This window comes from Ruditapes philippinarum, unplaced genomic scaffold (assembly GCF_026571515.1).
Source record: "Ruditapes philippinarum isolate M1 unplaced genomic scaffold, ASM2657151v2 ctg179_1_1_1_1, whole genome shotgun sequence".
Taxonomy (NCBI): Eukaryota; Metazoa; Mollusca; class Bivalvia; order Venerida; family Veneridae; genus Ruditapes; species Ruditapes philippinarum.
The window spans coordinates 40,481-61,380 of record NW_026851835.1 but is presented as its reverse complement, the minus strand read 5'-3'; the positions used below and the strand labels follow the sequence as shown (position 1 = coordinate 61,380).

Below are 20,900 nucleotides of genomic sequence, written 5' to 3'. Positions count from 1 at the left end.
TCTTTTACCTTTTAGGATAAATTACTACATCATTACATTAAGTCAACATTCTAGTATCATTTAACTTAATTTACATTAGTAATCGTCTGATTTTAATATTTCAGACCGCGAAAACCAGTCCTGTTTGATTACGTAAGTATATTATCTTTCTTTTCTTTCAATTATAAATGTATATTCTTCTTTCTCATAACGGTCAGCTTTTATGCATATGAAATATTGCTTGTTCTTTATGATTCTGTCTTTTGTTTGTTTATTTGTCTTTTGTTGAATTTTAAGTCGCACTGACATTGTAATCGTTAAACGGCGACTCTTAAAACGGACTGAGGTGGGAATTCTCAGGTGCCCCCCCGGTCTTTTTAAGGCACTACTGTCCCTTTATGAAATTCGCAAAATTAGCTAGATAATTACTACATGAAAAAACGTCCCCGGGCGGATGGGCCCCCAAGCGAGAAAAAATGTATAAGACAATGACTTTAGCATCACGGGGCCCTCAGCCCTTCAATGTTCCGAAGGAATAACAAAAAAATTAGGGCCTTCCCGAAAGGATTTTTTTAAATAAATTTTATAAAAATAAAAAGTAAAAAATGTTTAATATATTAATCCCTCAGATAAAACCACTTTGGAGAAAAACTTGGTTTTTATTGAAATTAATTTTTAACTAGTATAATTTGGGAGGGTTTGTTTATGTTGCGTAAAGAGGGTTTTGCTCTCAGGATTTTCAGATTTAACGTTTTTTTAAAGGGCATAAATTTTCTTGTTGAAACAGGGTGAGTCGGTCCCGGAAACGAAACACAAAAAAGTAATCATTACTTCGCCAATCCCCGCTCAACCCAAAAGACAAGGGGAAAAAGGCACCGCACACACCAAAAAGGGAAACGTTTCAATAACACCTTTTTTTATTGAAGTTTTGGTTTTAAAAGAATAATTTTTTTAAATTGTCTTAAAATACAACAAACCGCAAATAATAAAATTACTTTTTTTTAAATAAACACAAAAATAAAAGGTACCCTTTGGGGATCAGATTCGGCAAACCCCTGTATTTGAGGTTTACGAAAAGCCAAAAAACCCCGAAACAAAACTCCTCTAGATTCGAAATTCAATTTTTTAATTTCCTTCCCAAAAAACCCCCAAAAATTAGGGGAAAAAACTGTATGCTAAATTTTTTAAATAATTTTTTCGCCCTTTCCCCAAAGTAAGAACCAATTCACTACCCTCTTTCAATTATATGGGGATTTTCACCCCTTTAAACCCCAAAATTTCCATAATTTTCCTTAACCCATTTTTATCCAATTAATTATTTTTTTAAGAAAAAAACTTTTTTCAAAAAAAAATTTATTCCTTTATTCCTTATATCAAAAAAAAAAACTTGAAAGGGACGGCTTATGAAAGCATGAAACTTTTCCCCTATAACTAAAAAACTTCCTTATAGCGCTGTATTTTTTTTTTAAAGCTGGAAAATATTATGAGCTTAAGTCTATGAACCGTGAATGTTTTATTTATTGACATCCTTCCGAACAAACTAATAACGCATGAAATCCATTTAAAATACAAATTTGTTTTTCTAACACGAAAAAATTTCATTATCCAACATACGACTATTATTTTTGCCTTTTGTTTGACGGCTTGAAGTTTTTTAGAACAAAAAGGGGATACCATATTGTCCGTCACGTTTCACATGTATTTTTTAAAATCAATAAAGCGTAGTTTACATTTTATTTATATGGCCCGCATGACAAAACCAAAATAAAGGTTTTCGACTAGCTGGACCCCGATCAGCCTGCGCATTTCCGCGATCTGACAAACCATCGTTCCTTTCCAACTCTATTACAAAGAGAAACTGATAGCAACCCAAAATATCCTGAAACAGATTGGCTGAGGGAGGGTATCTGGATCCATGTGGTCCAAAAAGCATTTGGGTTTTTTATGAATGGGCCCTATTTACTTTTTATCTTTTTAGTTAAAGTTTTTTTCAAGTTTTAAATTTTATATCATTTTCCAAATTTAAAATGCATTATTCATGTTTTATTTACATTAATTTTTCTTTCATAAATACAATACCCCGGAATTTTGATTCCTAAAGCCCCCAATTCTTTAAAAAATAACATGACATTGAGTTACCAGGTCTGTTTGGGTAAACTTACGTTCTTTTCATATTTTGTACAAATAAAAGTAAAAAAATGGGCGGGGTGGCTTTAAAACTTTTAAAAATTCAATGCCCCCATTTAAATGATCATTTATGGAGGTAAAAAAAATACATGTAAAATGTAAAAAAATCATCTTTATCTAGAGTTAACAAAAAAAACACTTTTGACAAATGTTTTTTAAACCCAATTTTTTGATATTTATTTAAAAAACGTATATTAATTTTTTGGGAAAGTTTGTATAACTGGGCCTTTTTACGGGAAAAATAAAAGGAAATCCCTAAAAGCTTTTTTGACTGAGGGGATTAATTTTTTTCAAAAAAAAATTTTGTTCCCAATTTGATTTTCCCAGGTTAGACCAAATTTCTGTTAAAAATTTCAGACCCAATTTGTTTTCTCTTTTTTTTTTTTCCAGAATAATTTTTTTAATTGTGAAAATTTTTTAAAAAAAAAATTTGGGAACGCTTTTATTTGAAATCGGGTTTAAAAATACAAAAAAATCGTTTTTTCCAACTTAAATTTTTTTTAATTTACTTTTGCATAATTATCCTTCAAAAAAATTTATGAAAAAATTTACAAAAAATTTTAAAATCTTGGTTTTGTACTTCAGGAGTTCCTTTTATACACCCAAAATTTTTTAACATAGCTTATACCCCCAACAGGGTAATTCATCCGTATCCATTTCGGCCCTTTCTGGAAAGATCCCCGGGGGAAATTTTTAAAATTTTAAAGTTTATTTTTAAAATTTTTAACTTTTTTTCAAAATTTTTTAAAAAATTTGTTAAGAAAATTGTAAAAAATTAATTTTAATTAAAAAAAAAACAGTTTTTTTTATATTTGAAAAAAATAATTCAATTTAAAAACTTATTTTTTAGATAAAGGGTTTATTGGTTATTTAAAAAATTTAAAACCCCATTTTTTTCAGACCTTTTTGGAAAATCCGGTAACTTTACCAGCATGGGGCTGAGAAAAAATTACCACATCTTCTACCAGATGCGGGAAAACCAGCTTTCCAAAGTATCACGGTAGGGGTTAAATTTTTTTAAAAAATTTTGAAAGATTTTATTAAAATTCTAAATAATTTGAAGTGCCCCTTTACCTTGCTGTAAAGGTTTTTTTCTTTGCGCCAGTAAAAGGGTTGGCTCCCCTAAAGTCTTGCAAGTTGTTCAAAACTTTTAAAGATTTTTGGCTGCCCAAAATTTCCCAAAAATATAAAAGATGGACATACTTATTAAAGAAAATCAGAAGGTGATAAGTTATTAGTAATAGTTTAATGAGATCCTAAGCTCCATCATTACCAAAGCTATATACTTCTTACATGAATATATTATGTTGCCTTAATACTTCCGGACATTTGATTCAGAAGAAAATAGCTATAGTTCTTGCGATGAATAGTAACGGATATACATATTGATATGATCCGTACTGGCCAATGATAAGCTTTAATTGTTTTAATGCTCCGTGACAAAAGTCTTAAATAAGAGTTAAAATATCTGCTATATTCTGTACCTGTATTTCTATAGAAATGTGTCTGATGAGCGCCGATCCAGGACTCTATTCTTACATCAACCAGGGTGTGCTCACCGTAGATGGTATTGATGACGTCGAGGAAATGAAAGCTACTGATGTAAGTGTATACCTCAAATGATGTACTGGAATCTCATACTTGAAATATGATTTAAAAATAAAACATAATGATCCACCATAATGCATGTGTTTTCATCTTGATATCGTTTACCTAAGTTCTTATACTGAAAAAAAAACGGTAATAAACTTATAAACGGTTTCCGAAATATGAGAGAAAAATGCTGATGTAATACAAAACACCATATTGATAATTACAGGATGCCTACGATGTGTTGGGCTTCACACCCGATGAGAAGAACAGCTTGTACAAGATCACTGCTGCCATTGTCCACTTTGGTGAGATGAAATTCAAGCAAGCTCCAAGAGAAGAGCAGGCCGAGTGTGATGGCACAGCTGGTAAAATATTATATACTTAATAGCAGACATGAATGTGTAATAATACTTTATTCTATTTTCCGTTTTTCATATCTTACAATAATTATGAATGAGATGGTAACACATTATATCTCTTTATTTTTTTAAATACAATCACAAACATAGAAAATTGAATAAAATGTTATATGTGTTATGAATTCAAAATTTGTTCTCAATTGCGAGATAAGATTTTTATATGAATTAAATGGTAACCTGATTTTTTTATAGAGGCCGAGAAAGTTTCTATTCTTATGGGTATGAACTGCGGAGACTTTATCAAGGGTTTGTTGAAGCCAAAGATCAAGGTCGGTACCGAGTTTGTCACCCAGGGACGTAACAAGGAACAAGTCGTCAACTCAGTCGGTGCTATTGCTAAGTCCACCTACGCTCGTATGTTTGACTGGCTGGTCAAGAGAGTTAACCAAACTCTTGATACTAAACAAAAGAGAAACTACTATATTGGTGTATTGGACATTGCTGGTTTCGAAATTTTTGACGTAAGTTAACTTAAAGAGACTTAGATACACTTTAAATAAACATACATATATACTAACGTGTAAATTTGATTTTATCAGTAGTAATATTTTTATCACATAATATTTTTATAAAGATTGTTTATATTTACCCTTTTTATTACAGTTCAACAGCTTTGAGCAATTGTGCATTAACTATACCAATGAAAGACTCCAGCAATTTTTCAACCATCACATGTTCGTACTTGAACAAGAAGAATACAAGAAAGAAGGTATCCAGTGGGAGTTCATTGACTTTGGTATGGACTTACAAGCCTGTATTGAATTGATTGAGAAGGTAAGCTGTTGTTTTCTATCCATTTCTTGTCTAGTTTATTTGAAATGTACTAATATCAACCTTCAATCAAGTTACAGTTTACAAGTCGGTTATCAAGGAGTAATATTTTTTTATAGAAATGTTTCTGAATAGAAATTTTCCCCTTAATAAAAACTTAATATTTACACTTTAACTGATTTCTTCACTAGTATAGTGCTTCATATTGATCCTGTCCAAGATTATTACGCAAAAATCTTTGTTACGTGTAGACGTTGTGGCAAATGACGCCATGTGACGCTGTCATAATTTTCCTGTTTATTGCTTATTATTTATTTATGTAACCTGAAGAAAACTGCTTTTTTAGTCAAAACGTTAGTATATTGAAGGAAATTTTAAAATTTGAAGAATTTGCAGTTAACCACTTTTTTTTTACTATTAAGTCGCTGTATATAGCATTTTTATTTCTTCCAATGATTACAATATTGATACACTCTCAATCATATTTTCAGCCTATGGGTATCTTGTCCATTCTTGAAGAAGAATGCATGTTCCCCAAGGCCTCTGACAAGACCTTCGAGGACAAATTAATGACCAACCATCTCGGAAAGTCAAAGGCCTTCGGTAAAGTCGTAAAGAGTAGAAAGGGAGGTGGCAATGCTCACTTTGAACTGCACCATTACGCAGGAGCTGTAAGTAATGCATTAAGTTTTTTTAATTTTAATATAAATCACAGGAACAACGAATTTTTTGTTTTCGTATGATCAGCTTTGATAATGATGTTTGATAGGTTTTTAAACGTGTTCATTATATATATTTAATATATACTGATATTTCAGTCAATAAATCTTAATTAAAACACATAAATGAACACATAAATATTATCATTCTAGGTACCTTACAACATTACATCTTGGTTAGACAAGAACAAGGATCCACTGAACGAAACTGTCGTTGGTATCCTCTCACAATCCAAGGAACCACTTGTAGCTGAATTCTTCAAGCAGCCAGCAGGTAAGACTGTCGGCATGGCAAATATAATGTTTCTGAATGCCAAATTAGAATACGTTTTATATTTATAATAGATTACAGAGCTGTACTTTCAAAGTGATGAAAAGAGAAACGAAAATATAAGGACAGCAACGGGATAAATGTCATAAATGGTGCGCTTTCTTTATGTACTTCAACAAACAGTTAGCAAATAATTATTGTTTTACTTACTTTGCAGCTCCAGAAGGCGGCGGCGGTGGCAAGAAGAAGGGAAAATCATCTGCTTTCCAGACCATCTCTTCTGTACACAGAGTAAATATTTCTTTTATACAAAATACGAAAAAAGCAAAACAACAACAACAACAACATAAAAAATTCCATTAAGGTTGATACTTATTTTCAAAAATGCTCTCTTCCTTTACTATAAAATCTTCTATTACCATATCTACTAATAACTACATGTGCTTTTTCTTATAAATGAAGTATTTGCTTACAGGAATCTTTGAACAAACTGATGAAAAACTTGTATACCACTCACCCTCACTTTGTACGTTGTATCATTCCCAACGAGTTGAAGACACCAGGCATGATTGATGCCGCTCTCGTACTTAACCAGCTTCAGTGTAACGGTGTACTTGAAGGTATCCGTATCTGTAGAAAGGGATTCCCAAGCAGGATTATCTACTCTGAATTCAAACAAAGGTAAACATCATTACAGGATGTCTTTATCTTTTAAAATTATTGTTTTAAAACGAATCATACTAGTATTCTTATATCATATAAAGTTCTTTTAAATTTTAATATGTTACCATATTTATTACTGTAGAATATTGCTTTACAAAATATTAGCAACACGTTTACAGATAACGGGTTTTGTCTATACATGACTTTCGATTTTGATAGATACTCTATCTTGGCTGCTGATGCTGTGCCAGCAGGATTCCACGATGGCAAAGAAGTAACAACCAAAATTCTGTCCGCTCTTCAGATGGATCCTAATGAGTACAAAATCGGAAGTACCAAAGTATTCTTCAAGGCCGGTGTATTGGGTAATCTTGAAGACATGCGTGATGAACGTCTTTCAAAGATTGTTGCCCTGTTCCAGGCCCATATCAGAGGATACATCATGCGCAAACAGTACAAGAAACTTCATGATCAGAGGTAAACAATCACATAAAAATGTCATAAAGGTGATATTCTGACATACGTTATATTTATATCATAATCGTTTTAAATATATGTATAACGAAAATATGCTGTTTTTATGCTAAATATGCATATGCAGAACTCCCACATGTATGTACAACTTGCTATCATTTTGCAGAACTGGCTTATCTGTCATCCAGAGGAATATCAGAAAATACATGGTTGTGAAGAACTGGCAATGGTGGAAACTGTACACCAAGGTCAAGCCTCTGCTTAGCGCAGCCGCAGCTGAAGATGAGATTAACCAGATGAAGGAAGAGTTTTCTAAGACAAAGGAAGAGCTTGCGAAGGTTGAGAAGGTCAAGAAAGAGCTTGAAGAAAGATGTGTTATGCTCCAGAGAGAGAAGGATGATCTTAAGTTGGAATGCTCTGCTGAACTCGACACTCTTGCTGACATGGAAGAAAAGGTCGAATGCCTTATTAAACAGAAGGCTGATTATGAAAGTCAAATCAAGGAGCTCGAAGAGAAATGTGCTGATGAAGAAAGCTCTGCTGCCACTCTTGAGGCTGCTAAGGCTGAATTGTCAGCACAGGCAGCTAAACTCAGGGAAAGCATTGAAGAGCTTGAGGGATCTTTGAAAAAGGCTGAAACGGAGAAGCAAACCAAAGATAAACAGATCACTACATTACAGGGTGAGATGGCCCAACAAGACGAACAAATAGGGAAATTAAACAAAGACAAGAAAGGCCTTGAAGAAACTGTGAAGAAGACTCAAGATGCTCTTGCCGCTGAGGAAGACAAAGTCAATCACTTGAACAAGCTTAAGCAGAAATTGGAATCTACTTTAGATGAGGTATGATAATTTAAATTGTATTATACTAAAAAAGGAAAGGTAAATATCATAAATACGCTTAGAATATCTTTTCCAATGTTTACAAAATTCTTTTTCCATATTTACGACTTCTCGTTAAAGGTTTTCATAATAAGGCTTAACTGTTTTCCTATTTCAGTTGGAAGATAATCTTGAACGAGAAAAGAAAGTCCGTGGTGATGTTGAGAAGGTCAAGAGGAAGGTTGAGCAAGACCTCAAAGCAACACAAGAAATGGTAGAAGAACTTGAACGTGTTAAGGGAGAGCTTGAAGGAAACATCAAGAAGTAAGATATTTTGTCTTTCTAAAAGTTGTTCAGAGTAACAAATATGTAAATATGTTAAGAAAAGATGAACTTTATGTTTTTTCTATATCATACTGTATCACGGTTAATTTTCTTACTTTGCAAATCGTTTTTCTAACTCATAAAAGATAATATGACTTTTGTAAGTTGGTACTAGGGGGCATGGACGGTAACTTGCACTTGACAGTATCGTTCATGAAGAAGCTTAATTAAACGGAGCCTGCAACATGTTCTTTTTAGTCGTTCCTGGCATTGTTTTAAGAAATTCCGCTTTTCTCTGTTTTAGAATCAGGAATTAAGTTTGTTGTCTTCTCATTTTGTTTGTCTCTAAATTAAAATTCATATGCACATAGTAATTTAAATATATGTAACTTTCATACAACTTAAAATACCGGTATCTTTAGTAGTAGATACATGTCAGTTCAGGTCAACACAAGAAAATGTTCTTGATGGAAATACAATGCATAGACAGTATAATAAACTAGTTTGTTTGTTTTTTAGGAAAGAAAATGAAATTAAGAATCTTAACTCTAAGCTTGAAGACGAACAAGGTGTTGTTGCCCAACTCCAGAGGAAAATCAAGGAACTCTTGCAGCGTATTGAAGAGCTCGAAGAGGAACTCGAGAATGAGAGACAAAACAGAGCCAAGGTAATATTTTTGTATTTTCAATGCATATTTATTATACGATAATATACTTGAAATTGTGTTAAGGTTTTGCTAGTTAATTTGACTTTAAAAATATTGTACATCTATGTGCAATGTAAGTAATGTATTTTTTCAATGATATATTTTGAACCATTTGTTTAATGTCATTATAAGGTCGAGAAACAGCGAAATGAACTCAATCGTGAACTTGAAGAGCTCAGTGAGCGTCTTGATGAGGCTGGTGGTGCAACTGCTGCTCAAATTGAAGTCAACAAAAAACGTGAACAGGAACTTCTTAAGCTTCGCCGTGATCTTGAGGACTCCGCCCTTGAACACGAATCTACAATGGCTTCCCTACGAAAGAAGGCACAGGATAGCAGCAATGAAATGGCTGATCAAATCGATCAACTCACAAAAGTCAAACAGAAGTATGTATATAATTGACCTGGGTTCATTTTGGCAGAAAATAATATTATTTTACATATGATGCCGTATTAAATACTCCTTTTTATCACTTTTTAACAAACAAATCTACACAAATGTACTTTGTTTAAGTAGTTTTTAGAAAGTTTGTATTGTTTCATACATTTTACTTTTTTAAATATCAGGGTCGAGAAAGAGAAGTCACAGTTGAAGAATGAAATCGCTGACTTGCAGGATCAACTTGCTAATTCTTCTAAGAAAGGAGTAAGCTGTTTAGTCATGTTAAAATATCATGTTTAAGAAAAAATACAATTGATAATTTGATAACAAATGAGTTATTATATCCGTTTTCAGAGTGCAGTTGACATGCATTAAAATATAAATAACTAGACAAATATCAGTATTTAGTATTTGAAATCTTAAAACGTTCTCATAAAGGCATAAGGTCGGGTTAAACAAATGACGTTTAAACGTCCAAGTAACTGATGCCGACCTGACTAAAAATGCAAACAAAGATTTTAATGAAGTATTTATCAGATTGAAATTCGCAAGAATGAAACAGTTTGTTCATTTATATGGAAAACTAAAACTTTAAGTAGGAGTTTTGATATTTGTATTGTATACCGTTTTAGACTGTTGATATGAAGAAATGGACACAATGAAAACATTTTGCAAGTGACTATTTGAATGATACATATATTTAGACTTAATATATGAAGATTATTTATGAAGAATATATTTAACAGGGTATGTCTGAAAAGATGTCTAAGCAAGTCGAATCTCAGATCTCCGAACTTAACTCACGTCTTGATGAAAGTTCACGCAGCATTCAGGATCTTCAATCTACAAAAGCGAGACTCCAAACAGAAAGCTCAGAAATTACCCGTCAACTGGAAGAATCTGAGAGCAAGGTTAACCACTTGCAACGAGAGCGCTCAAACCTTGTTGCCCTTCTTGATGATGCTAAACGATCATTGGAAGATGAATCTAGGGTGAGCTTGAATCATTTGATCTTTATTTATTTCAACTCACATGTTTCAAATTAAAGGCAATCCGAACTTAAATCTTTGATTGTATTCCTACTTGGACAATTACTTAATTTGCATATAATTTTTCTTAAGATATTGTGTTTATCATTTATTTTAAATTAAATGCATATGGAAAGTATTTTCCTTCTATTTACAGGCTCGCCAGAAACTTTCAGCCGAATTGCGCAATGCCCTTGCTGATATGGATGCTCTCCGTGAACAACTTGAAGAAGAAAGTGAAGCAAAGTCAGATCTCCAGAGACAACTTTCTAGAGCAAACGCTGAAGCTCAACAATGGCGCGTCAAGTACGAAACAGAGGGCATGGCACGTGCTGAAGAACTGGAAGAAATCAGACGAAAACTTACTAGCAAACTCCAAGAAACTGAAGCTTCACTCGAGGCTGCTAACTCAAGGATGAGTGGACTCGAAAAGGCAAAATCAAGACTGCAACTCGAGCTTGAGGATGCTGTAGTTAATAGCGATAGAGCATCGTCTTTGGTTACCCAGTTGGAAAAGAAGAATAGATCATTCGACAAGGTTGTTGCCGACTGGCAGATGAAGGTTCGCAGTCTCCAATCCGAACTTGAAAACGCTCAGAAGGAAAGCAGAAGCTATTCTACAGAATTGTATCGTACAAAGACACAATATGAAGAGATTGTTTCAACTGTTGAAACATTGAGACGAGAAAACAATAGCTTAACAAGTATGTATACCCCATACATCAAAGTATTTTTTTTAAAAAAAGGTCATCACAAACATTTCATAAGGCAACTACATGTAATATAGATTATTGTTTAAAAGGTATAACATTTTGTAATAGTATTGCTTATGCTGGTATTTGACCAATGTATATATGCAATATTCACAAATAAGTTATTCCACCAATGCTTTACACAATATTTAAAGGTGAAACATATCTCGGGCACAGAGTGTAATATAATTTGTCTCTCATCGCTGATTTTAAAATTAGTAGTCGGTCACTTGAATTGGTAATTGCTAGGTCTAGGTGGTGCAACAATACAATACAATGCAAACAAACAAACAAACAAAGAAACAAACAAACAAAATACAAACACTATGATTTTCTATTCAGTTGAGATCCATGACATCACTGACCAACTTTCTGATGGAGGTAGAAGCGTTCACGAACAGGACAAAATCCGCCGTCGTCTTGAGTTGGAAAAACAAGAACTCCAGGCTGCTCTTGAGGAAGCTGAGGGTTCTCTTGAACAGGAAGAAGCTAAGGTCACACGAGCTCAGCTTGAAATCGCAAGCATTAGGTCAGAGATTGACAGGCGAATTTCCGAAAAGGAAGAGGAATTCGAAAATACTAGGTACAATTGCATTACTGAAAAAATAATTGTTATTTTCCCATTCTCGTGACATTTAATCCATAACATTGGTAAATGCAAGATTATATTTTAAGATTCCTATCTGATTTAAATACACTAAAATATTATATAAAGTGTCATATCAGGAATATTTCTTAGTCTTATATACTATGATTCACTTTCAGACGCAACCAGGTCCGTGCTCTTGAATCAATGCAAGCAACACTTGAGGCTGAAACAAGAAGCAAAAACGAAGCTCTCCGCACCCGCAAGAAGCTTGAGAAGGACATCAACGAGCTTGAGGCTGCAGTTGATACCGCTAATCGCGTAAGAGCTGATATGGAAAAGAATGCAAAGAGGTACCAAGAACAATGCAGAGAATTCCAGTCTGCTCTTGATGACGAGAGGCGCAAGACAAGTGAGTCTATCGAGTCTGTTTCAATTGTTGAGCGTCGTGTTACTTCCATTCAGATGGAAGCTAATGAATTGCGTGCAGCTGTTGAGGTCGCTGAACGAGCTCGCAAGGCAGCTGAAAATGAGCTTGTTGAAACATCTGACCGTGTAAACGAGCTCTCATCTCAAATTCAAAGCTTGTCAAGCCAGAAGAGGAAATTGGAAACCGATGTCAGTTCAATGAGTAGTGATCTTGAGGAAATGAGCGGAGAAATCAGACGTGCTGATGAACAGGCCAAGAAGGCTATGATTGACATGACTCGCATGGCTGATGAACTTCGTTCAGAAAAAGAACACAGCTCAATGATTGAAAAGATGCGCAGGACTCTTGAAGTACAATTTAGAGAAGTAACTACTCGTCTCAGTGAATCTGAATCCAAGGCTCTCAAGGGAGGCAAGGGACATATTGCCAAGCTCGAAATGAGAGTAAGTACATGTTATACATATTTATAATTTGATATTTACATGCATTGTACTATTTAGCAGTGCAGCCAAAAATAAATATACATTTGCCTAGTTTTGTCAAATTTACAGCGACAATACTTAATATACAAATATTCTAATGTAGCTTCTTATTCATTTAGGTCGTTGAGCTCGAAACAGAACTTGACAGTGAACAGCGCCGCCATGCTGAAACACAAAAGAACATGCGCAAGGCTGACCGTCGTCTTAAGGAACTCGCCTTCCAGGTAGATGAAGACAGGAAGAACCAAGATCGTCTCCAAGATTTGATTGATAAGCTCCAGAATAAGATCAGAGTATACAAGAGACAGGCTGATGAAGCTGTAAGTATTTCAGTATCTTTATAGTTACTGTTTTAATCTGCGGCTGAATTAAATGGTAGCCAGTGTATATTACATATTTCATCATTAGAGTTCCGGTGTTTTCTCCGAGAAACATTACCTTTTTTAAATTAAGTAAAATATAAATGCAGATTATCAAAATCTTACTTTAAAAAAATAATCAAGATATAAATTTTAAATTTGCCGACATTTCTATTATTGTCATGTTATATCTTTAACAGGAAGAGGTAGCTGCCATTAACTTGGCTAAGTACAGAAAGGTCACAGATGAGCTTGAGAGTGCCGAGGAACGTGCTGACTCCGCCGAGAACTCCCTCCAGAAAGTTCGTCTTACAAACCGCAGTCTTTCTGCTTCACGTAGCACTAACAGCACAGTTGTTAAGCGAACAAAGATCATAACAAGCAATGAAATCTAAACACAAATGGCTCAATGAAAAGGTATATCTAATGTAGCGTCTTTAGTAATCATATATTTAAACAACGACATACATAGTAGTTTCAATGTATCAAATGTTAAGAAAGCTTTCTTTTATATGAATTTATTGTTTTGTAAAATATATAAATACATGTATCGGTTTTTATAGAATCTAATGTGTACCAAATGTGTCATTTTTTCTGCATGGTGAGCACGTCTTTGTTTTTCTATTGTATGTCAAAGATGGTATAAAATAGTTGTATTAAGTGCTATATATGAATGCTATATATGAATAATCATTCCATATTTAAAAGATTTGTTTATTTATATTGTTAATGTTATGTATATTATTTACGATACAAATTTCTCCATTAATATAACCTCATTGTTATGTGTAATCTGTTTTATTTTCAGACGATTTGAAATTCCGCATTTACCATTCCTACATACCAACCTAAAGAAACTATGTTACTTTGATTTCTTTCCTGCCATCGAGAGTGATAAAATCGGACACATGGAGGAAAAAGGATTTTGTTATCATCAATTGTACAATAATTGAAACACCTTTTAAAACTAAAGACTGTACCACAGTTTTACAGTGATGTTGTTTGTTCAGTGTACCTTATGGTTCAATAATCTTTGATCAATCGAGACACTACATAAAATTTAAATGCCAAGACTCATTAATTTATAAAAGAAATTGCACCAAATAGTGTATCAGAATAGACAATCACTAAATAATCGTGTGTTTTAGTCTATGAACTTTTGTTAGCAGAACCAAGTTGACTTTGTATACTCTCCATTTTGACATCAGTTATGTTTCTAATGTCAACAGTATGATCTCTCGTATGGTAATTATTTATTTTATTTATTTTATGGCTTGTTAATATATCTGTGTAAAGCATACGGCTTCTTTAATGTTAGTCGTTTTGCTATATCAGATTATTTAAGTCTTTTTATATGCATTTAACTTAAATAATAAAGAAAACAATAAAACCCATTATTTGTTTTGTTTTATTTTAGTACGAAGGCAAATGTACCTTCTCTGTGATGCAATGTTATTTCTAAAATCATTCTGTAAACAATGTATAATTATCTGGTACACAAAGTTTTCAACTCTTTGATAAAGAGGGGTCTAACCCCTCGAAATGTTGGAGGTTGAAATCTTTGTGGACTAGTTAATTATAATATGATATATATATATATATATGTGTGTGCTGCAAAAATAATGTTTGAATTGTAAAAGAGAATTTTTACAAATTACTTGTATGAAATAAATATGGTTGTAAATTGTGCACTTGCTTCACCCTAAAATATGAAAATAATATTTTCCCGGAACATTTTATTCTATTTATGCACGTTCGATAACAGAGACATTCTATGTTACAACTCCTCCGAGAATCAACCATAAAATTATGGAGCCGATATAAGTCTACTGTAAATAAAATTTCATTTAAATATTCCATAAGATATATCTTTATACACTTTGAATTGACATTATTCTCATCCAAAAGTGAATGAACAGGTGAAATCAAAATAAGATTACATTTTGCCGTAATTCCTTTCAATTTTATAATTTATTCGCATGAACGATAAAAAGTCAAGTGGTCTAAGGAAATTTCTGTAAATATTCATCGGACTTTTCGTGTAGCTTTCAATTCATAAAAAAGAGTGGGCCAGTTTTTTAATATTTTAGGCAGATTTTTTTTCATATTCAATAGTTTCCAATATCAGTTGTTGGTCAGTCACCATTATAACCGTCAATGTTATGAAATATATCATCAATTTAGCATAACTTGACAACAAACAAACGAACACAATATCACTATAAGTTATAATCGTAGTGTTCGATCTTCAATATAATAAACAGTAAACAAGTAATTTATGGTTGCATTAACTTTTTCATATTCTGATAATGTCAATTTTGTAATAAATTTTGTAATCTTTTTTAAAACATAAATCAGTCACCAGGTGTTAATTTTTGAATTATTGAGTCGTTTTACATCCTAGTACGCAATGATCTTCAATAAGATATTGTATAACAATATAGCAAAATAGTATTGAGAGGTGCTAACGTTTAACTTTCTAAACAAAGTGTCTACATGGTGATATCTATCTGGTAAAATACAATGCAACTAAATAACACCTTGTCCATATCAAAAGTGAGTGATTTTTTTTATATAAGTCAATGTACAAACTTGAAAAACAACAACAACATTACAAACAACAACAACCAAATAGAAAATGGAATGTGAATAGAAAATATATTACACCATTCAAATGGTATTATTTTCGTTTTGGTTAGAATGTAGTATTATAAACAAGGTGTTGCCTTACCTGTAAAATCTACATCCAGATTCATATCTTATTTCTTAAAAAAAAAGACACAAAAAACACACACATAATGATCAATAATGCGTAGTATCACTTTCCTAATATTTTTTATTGTTGAAGTATCGTCCTTCGTACAATGTCATAGAAGTTATCTCCCTTTCATAGTTTGGCAAGTGTAAAATTATTAACTATAATGGAAGGGAAGTAATCGCAGTTTGTATATAGAATCAGAAGAGATCACTTACACACTATCATCGGTGAAAAATGTGTTTCAAATTTATAGAATTCTAGGAATACAAATAAAATAAACTATGGTTTGTCCATCAAATTATCATGATGATCATCATCATTTTTATTACTATGATTTCTAATCATCATCATCGTCATCATCATCATCATCATCATCATCAGCAGCAGCAGCATTACCATCATCATCATCATCATAATCATCATCATCATCAGCTGCAGCAGCAGCATAAGCAGCAGCACATGCACCACCACAATCACACAACAATTACCACCAGCAAAATCACCAGCACCAGCACAAACACAAGCACCACCACAATCACCACCACAATAATTAGCACAACCACAAACACCAGCAGCACCACAATCACCACCACCACCACAATCACTAGAATCACACCACAATCACCACCACCAGTACCACAACAATCACCACCACCAGCACAACCACAATCACCACCACCTCAATCATCAGCAGCCGCAGCAGCAGCAGCACCACCACAACCACCAACACCAATACAAACACCACCACCTATACCACCATCATCATTATAATTTATGATCTATGTCATGTGGTCGATATTCGTGTTTTTGAATATCGTTTTTATGTATCATTTTGTCCTTGTATTTGTACAAACTTTTCCGAGTGAAAGCAAGGAATAAACTACATAGTGACTATCATAAATATTTGAACAACCTATTAGACCCGGAACAAGATTCAACATCAAAGAAATTTTGGAAATATATAAAAGCCCGGAAACAAGATTCAGTCAGTATAGGTACATTGAAATCCCAGGGTGTTATAGCAGATAGTGCAGAATCGAAAGCCAACCTTTTAAACAGTCAATTTAGTTCGGTATTCACAAATGAAAACTTAAAAAACATTCCAGATAAGGGACAGTCCCCATACATACCTTTGAATGATATTATCATCAGCGAAAATGGAGTAAAGAAATGTATTGAACGGCTAAATGAGCAAAAAGCTAGTGGTCCGGACAAAATTCCCATTAAAGTGTTAAAAACATTAGCATCTGAACTGGCGCCCATCATGACTAGTATTTTTCAGCAATCATTGTTAACTGGTGAAATTCCTCTGGACTGGAAACAAGCAAATGTAGTTCCTATCTTCAAGAAAGGTGATAGATCAAAACCTGAAAACTACCGCCCAGTCTCTTTGACAGTCGTTGTATCAAAAATTCTTGAACATATAGTTGTGTCACAAATTATGAATCATCTTGATTCTCAAAGTATTCTACATGAAAATCAGCACGGATTCCGCTCGAAAAGATCTTGTGAATCTCAACTATTAATGACAAATGATGACATTGCAAAATCAAATAATTCCGGTACACAAGTAGACATGGCAATTTTAGACTTTTCTAAAGCATTTGATAAAGTTTCTCATAGATGTTTATCACACAAACTAGAGTATTACGGTATTTCCGGTAATACTAGGCGTTGGATTGATTCCTTTTTATCTAATAGAACACAACAAGTAGTAGTGGACAACGCATCATCTGATATAGCCTCAGTAACATCTGGTGTACCGCAAGGAACAGTCCTCGGACCAACACTCTTTTTAATCTACATAAATGACATCGCAGATAATATTACATCAGGTATACGTCTATTCGCTGACGATTGTGTGTTATATCGGCCGATAAGTAACCAAAGTGACAACTTAGCTCTCCAGGAAGACCTTAGTAAACTTGAAAATTGGTCGGACATTTGGCAAATGGAATTTAATGTTAAAAAATGCGCCATTATGCAATTTTCATCTTCTCCACACAGAAAGAAATATGACTACAAAATGAAAGGCGAAAGCTTGGAAATAGTCAACCGGCATCCATATTTAGGGGTTGAATTCAGTGATAATTTGAAATTCAACGACCATATTAACAACATCACAAAAAAGGCAGCAAGTACACTTGGTTTTCTAAAGAGGAACTTAAGATACTGTCCTCCCAAAGTAAAAAGAAAAGGCTTACATTAGCTTGGTCAGACCTAAACTGGAATACGCTTCTCCAATATGGAATCCTTTACAAAAGACTCAAGTTAAGCAGATAGAACAGATACAAAGAAACGCAGCAAGATGGGTATTGAATAGACCGTATAACCCACACAATCCTTCTAGTGTAACTGAACTAATAAATAAATTACAATGGCCCAGTCTTCAACAACGTAGAGTTTGGGCAGATGTGACTCTCATGTATAAAGTAGTTAACTACTAAATAGCTGTACCAGTATCGTACCACCCCACTATTGCCACAGTTCGTTCAACCCGAAGAAGTCATAGTATGAAATTCATCCCAATCCAATCTAGAATCAACGTTTATCAACACTCATTTTTCCCAAGAACTGTTAATACCTGGAATATTATACCGGATTCTTGTGTTACTTCTGAGAGCCTGGAGGCGTTTAAATCTTCCATCCAGCTCGTTCCAGTCGTACCATCATATGTTTAAATGGTCAACATCTTGTAAAGTGTAAATACATGTTGGTCAAATGACTTTTTAAGGGTGTAGTGTGGAACATCAGTTTGTCAATGGGACAGTTGTGATACAATTGTGTAAAATAGTTTTAAAAATTTATGTCGGAACACGCCACTCTACACCGATGTACAGTCTTCACCTCCTCGACGTCGATGTCTACTTCGTGGATTTTGTCGAGAAAACCCGTTGAAGTTGAAGTTGAAGTTGTATATATATCTCTTGTATTTGTCTGTTTACAGTTCGATATACAATCCATTATCCCATATCATTCCATTTCATCATCTCAATATAACAACTAATCTCTCATATTTCATTTGACATAATTTGCATGCCGGGCCTCAGTTTTTACAAACTTCCCGGAAAATCCATCTCACGCATGCGCACTTTGATATAAACATTTCTATTGGTTTGCGCCAGAAATTGTCATCTTATTTATTTATTTATTTATTTATCAAGGCGTATGTTTATGTCCTTACAGGCATAAACAGACTATTCATACATCTTGAAAAAGGACCATACGACATTGGTGGCCAGTGTGGGGTACATGCCTATGTCACAGGGTGAGAAAAATGTGCAGCCTGACCGTGACTCGGACCGTGGACCCTTGATTTACCGTACAGCGGCTCTACAGACTGAACTATCCGACACATTTTGTCCCCTAAACAGTGAAAAGTTCTGAACCGTGACATACTCCCTGCTATATTGAAATTCGTCCTCGAATTTCACAGAGTTACAGAGCAATGTAAATTAAACTCTGAGCTATATCAGTCACGGCCCCACGTTGGGCGCCAAATGTCACAGGGTGAGAAAAATGTGCAGCCTGACCGGGACTCGAACCCGGGACCCTCGGAATACCGTACCGCGGCTCTACCGACTGAGCTATCCGGCCGCTTACACATTATCTCCCCTAAATAGTGAACAGTTCTGAACCGTGACATAATCATTTATGTTTTTATCTTTTCAGAAAAGATAAACAATAAAATATGATGAACCACTGCTTTTTTGTGCATTAGTATGTACAAACACTCGCTGAAGTGAAGTATGTAAAATGGAACGACATATATATACGATTTCTTATTCACAATTGGTAAACCATTAAAAGAATGTTAAAAAAACCAAATATCTGTAAGCGATAGATTGATGTAATATATATAAAAAATGTGTATTGAATGAGTCAAAGAAATGTGTACTTTTAAAAATATATTCTGCTAAACGTTTTGCAGCTTACAAGTAGTAAATATATATTAAATAAAGGAAACATGTATGCTGTATGTAATCTATTACATTCAGGGAAATATTTTAATTTGGTGGTAATGTTGGTAGTTTTCAGTCCGGATCACTGCAGTAATTAAATCATTGAATTCACGAAAGCTCGGTTCAGCCGCCACATCGTTCCAGGGCAGGCTTTCAATCAGTTTACCAGTACCATTTGTCTTCACGTTAGCAAGGAACTTATTACTTCTGTACAGTGCAAATGACCATTAAAAGGATTTTATGATCAATGACAACGAAAGTGACATGCACTGTCCGACCGGATCGTACATTTCACGTCCAACGCTCTACCTTTTGAGCAAACTGGACGACTTTAAACATTTTAAAAAGCCTGTCACGTGTACATATACAATATCCGTACATTTCTTGAGTAACACTTTTCAATGTTGTAATTCAATTAAATCCCCGGAAAAATCTTTACCCGCTTCAACTATGAATGACATCATCTACTCGACTTTTCAAACAATGGTGCAAACTCTAGATCAAAGAAATATTATTACAATATATGTATACTTAGTTTATGTGCATTAGTTGCAACATTTTATATTTCTATTCAATTTTTGTTAACATGCAAAATATATTTAAAACAAGACTTGAAGTAAAAGAGTTCTTGATTCCCAATTATAAATTGCATTGAGCTATTGTTTTCATTTGTATGTAAAATATAGTACGGAAGCTTGAATTGACCGCCCGACAGATATCATGTTCGTTATATAACCCGTGTGACGGCATATCTTATACTATCAGTGTTTGAAGGGGGTCAATTCAAGCTTCCATAATATAGAGAGATGGAGGTGCCATATTCAGAGGACATATTCTATTCACATGTCAAGATACAGATGGCCGCCATGATGAATAAAATACTAAATGTAATTTATTTAATAAAAGAACTTTAAGCCGAAAATCGACATGATTTTTGTTGTTGTGCAATTTGCGTTATCCGCTATTCATATGTTTTTGTCGTAATCATAAATAACATATAACATATATAGCAACTGTAAATATAACATATATAGCAACTGTACATATAACATATATAGCAACTGTAAATATAACATTTATAGCAACTGTACATATAACATATATAGCAACTGTAAAAATAGCATATATAGCAACTGTAAATATAACATATGAAGGAACTGTAAATATAACATATATAGCAACTGTAAATATAACATATATAGCAAATGTAAATATAACATATATAGCAACTGTAA

At 33.7% G+C, this 20,900-nt stretch overlaps 1 protein-coding gene across 2 annotated transcripts in view; it reads left to right on the top strand.

Annotated features, from left to right (window-relative positions):
• LOC132740800 (myosin heavy chain, striated muscle-like) overlaps nt 1-14,339 on the top strand; it is a 44,213-nt gene extending 29,874 nt beyond the window's left edge. The window contains exons 11-30 of one of the 2 annotated variants that reach the window (XM_060728809.1): nt 3,986-4,124; nt 4,371-4,639; nt 4,782-4,952; nt 5,441-5,620; nt 5,822-5,942; nt 6,157-6,230; nt 6,415-6,620; nt 6,822-7,079; nt 7,243-7,918; nt 8,076-8,221; nt 8,741-8,888; nt 9,060-9,313; nt 9,494-9,572; nt 10,055-10,300; nt 10,494-11,040; nt 11,431-11,671; nt 11,854-12,547; nt 12,706-12,906; nt 13,146-13,362; nt 13,754-14,339. In XM_060728809.1, the coding sequence (XP_060584792.1) occupies nt 3,986-4,124; nt 4,371-4,639; nt 4,782-4,952; nt 5,441-5,620; nt 5,822-5,942; nt 6,157-6,230; nt 6,415-6,620; nt 6,822-7,079; nt 7,243-7,918; nt 8,076-8,221; nt 8,741-8,888; nt 9,060-9,313; nt 9,494-9,572; nt 10,055-10,300; nt 10,494-11,040; nt 11,431-11,671; nt 11,854-12,547; nt 12,706-12,906; nt 13,146-13,340 (4,845 nt within the window). In that variant the 3' untranslated portion in view covers nt 13,341-13,362; nt 13,754-14,339. The remainder of the gene's footprint in view (nt 1-3,985; nt 4,125-4,370; nt 4,640-4,781; nt 4,953-5,440; nt 5,621-5,821; nt 5,943-6,156; nt 6,231-6,414; nt 6,621-6,821; nt 7,080-7,242; nt 7,919-8,075; nt 8,222-8,740; nt 8,889-9,059; nt 9,314-9,493; nt 9,573-10,054; nt 10,301-10,493; nt 11,041-11,430; nt 11,672-11,853; nt 12,548-12,705; nt 12,907-13,145; nt 13,363-13,753) is intronic. The other variant, XM_060728801.1, reaches the window with a different exon arrangement.
• The last annotated feature ends 6,561 nt before the right edge of the window (nt 14,340-20,900 follow it).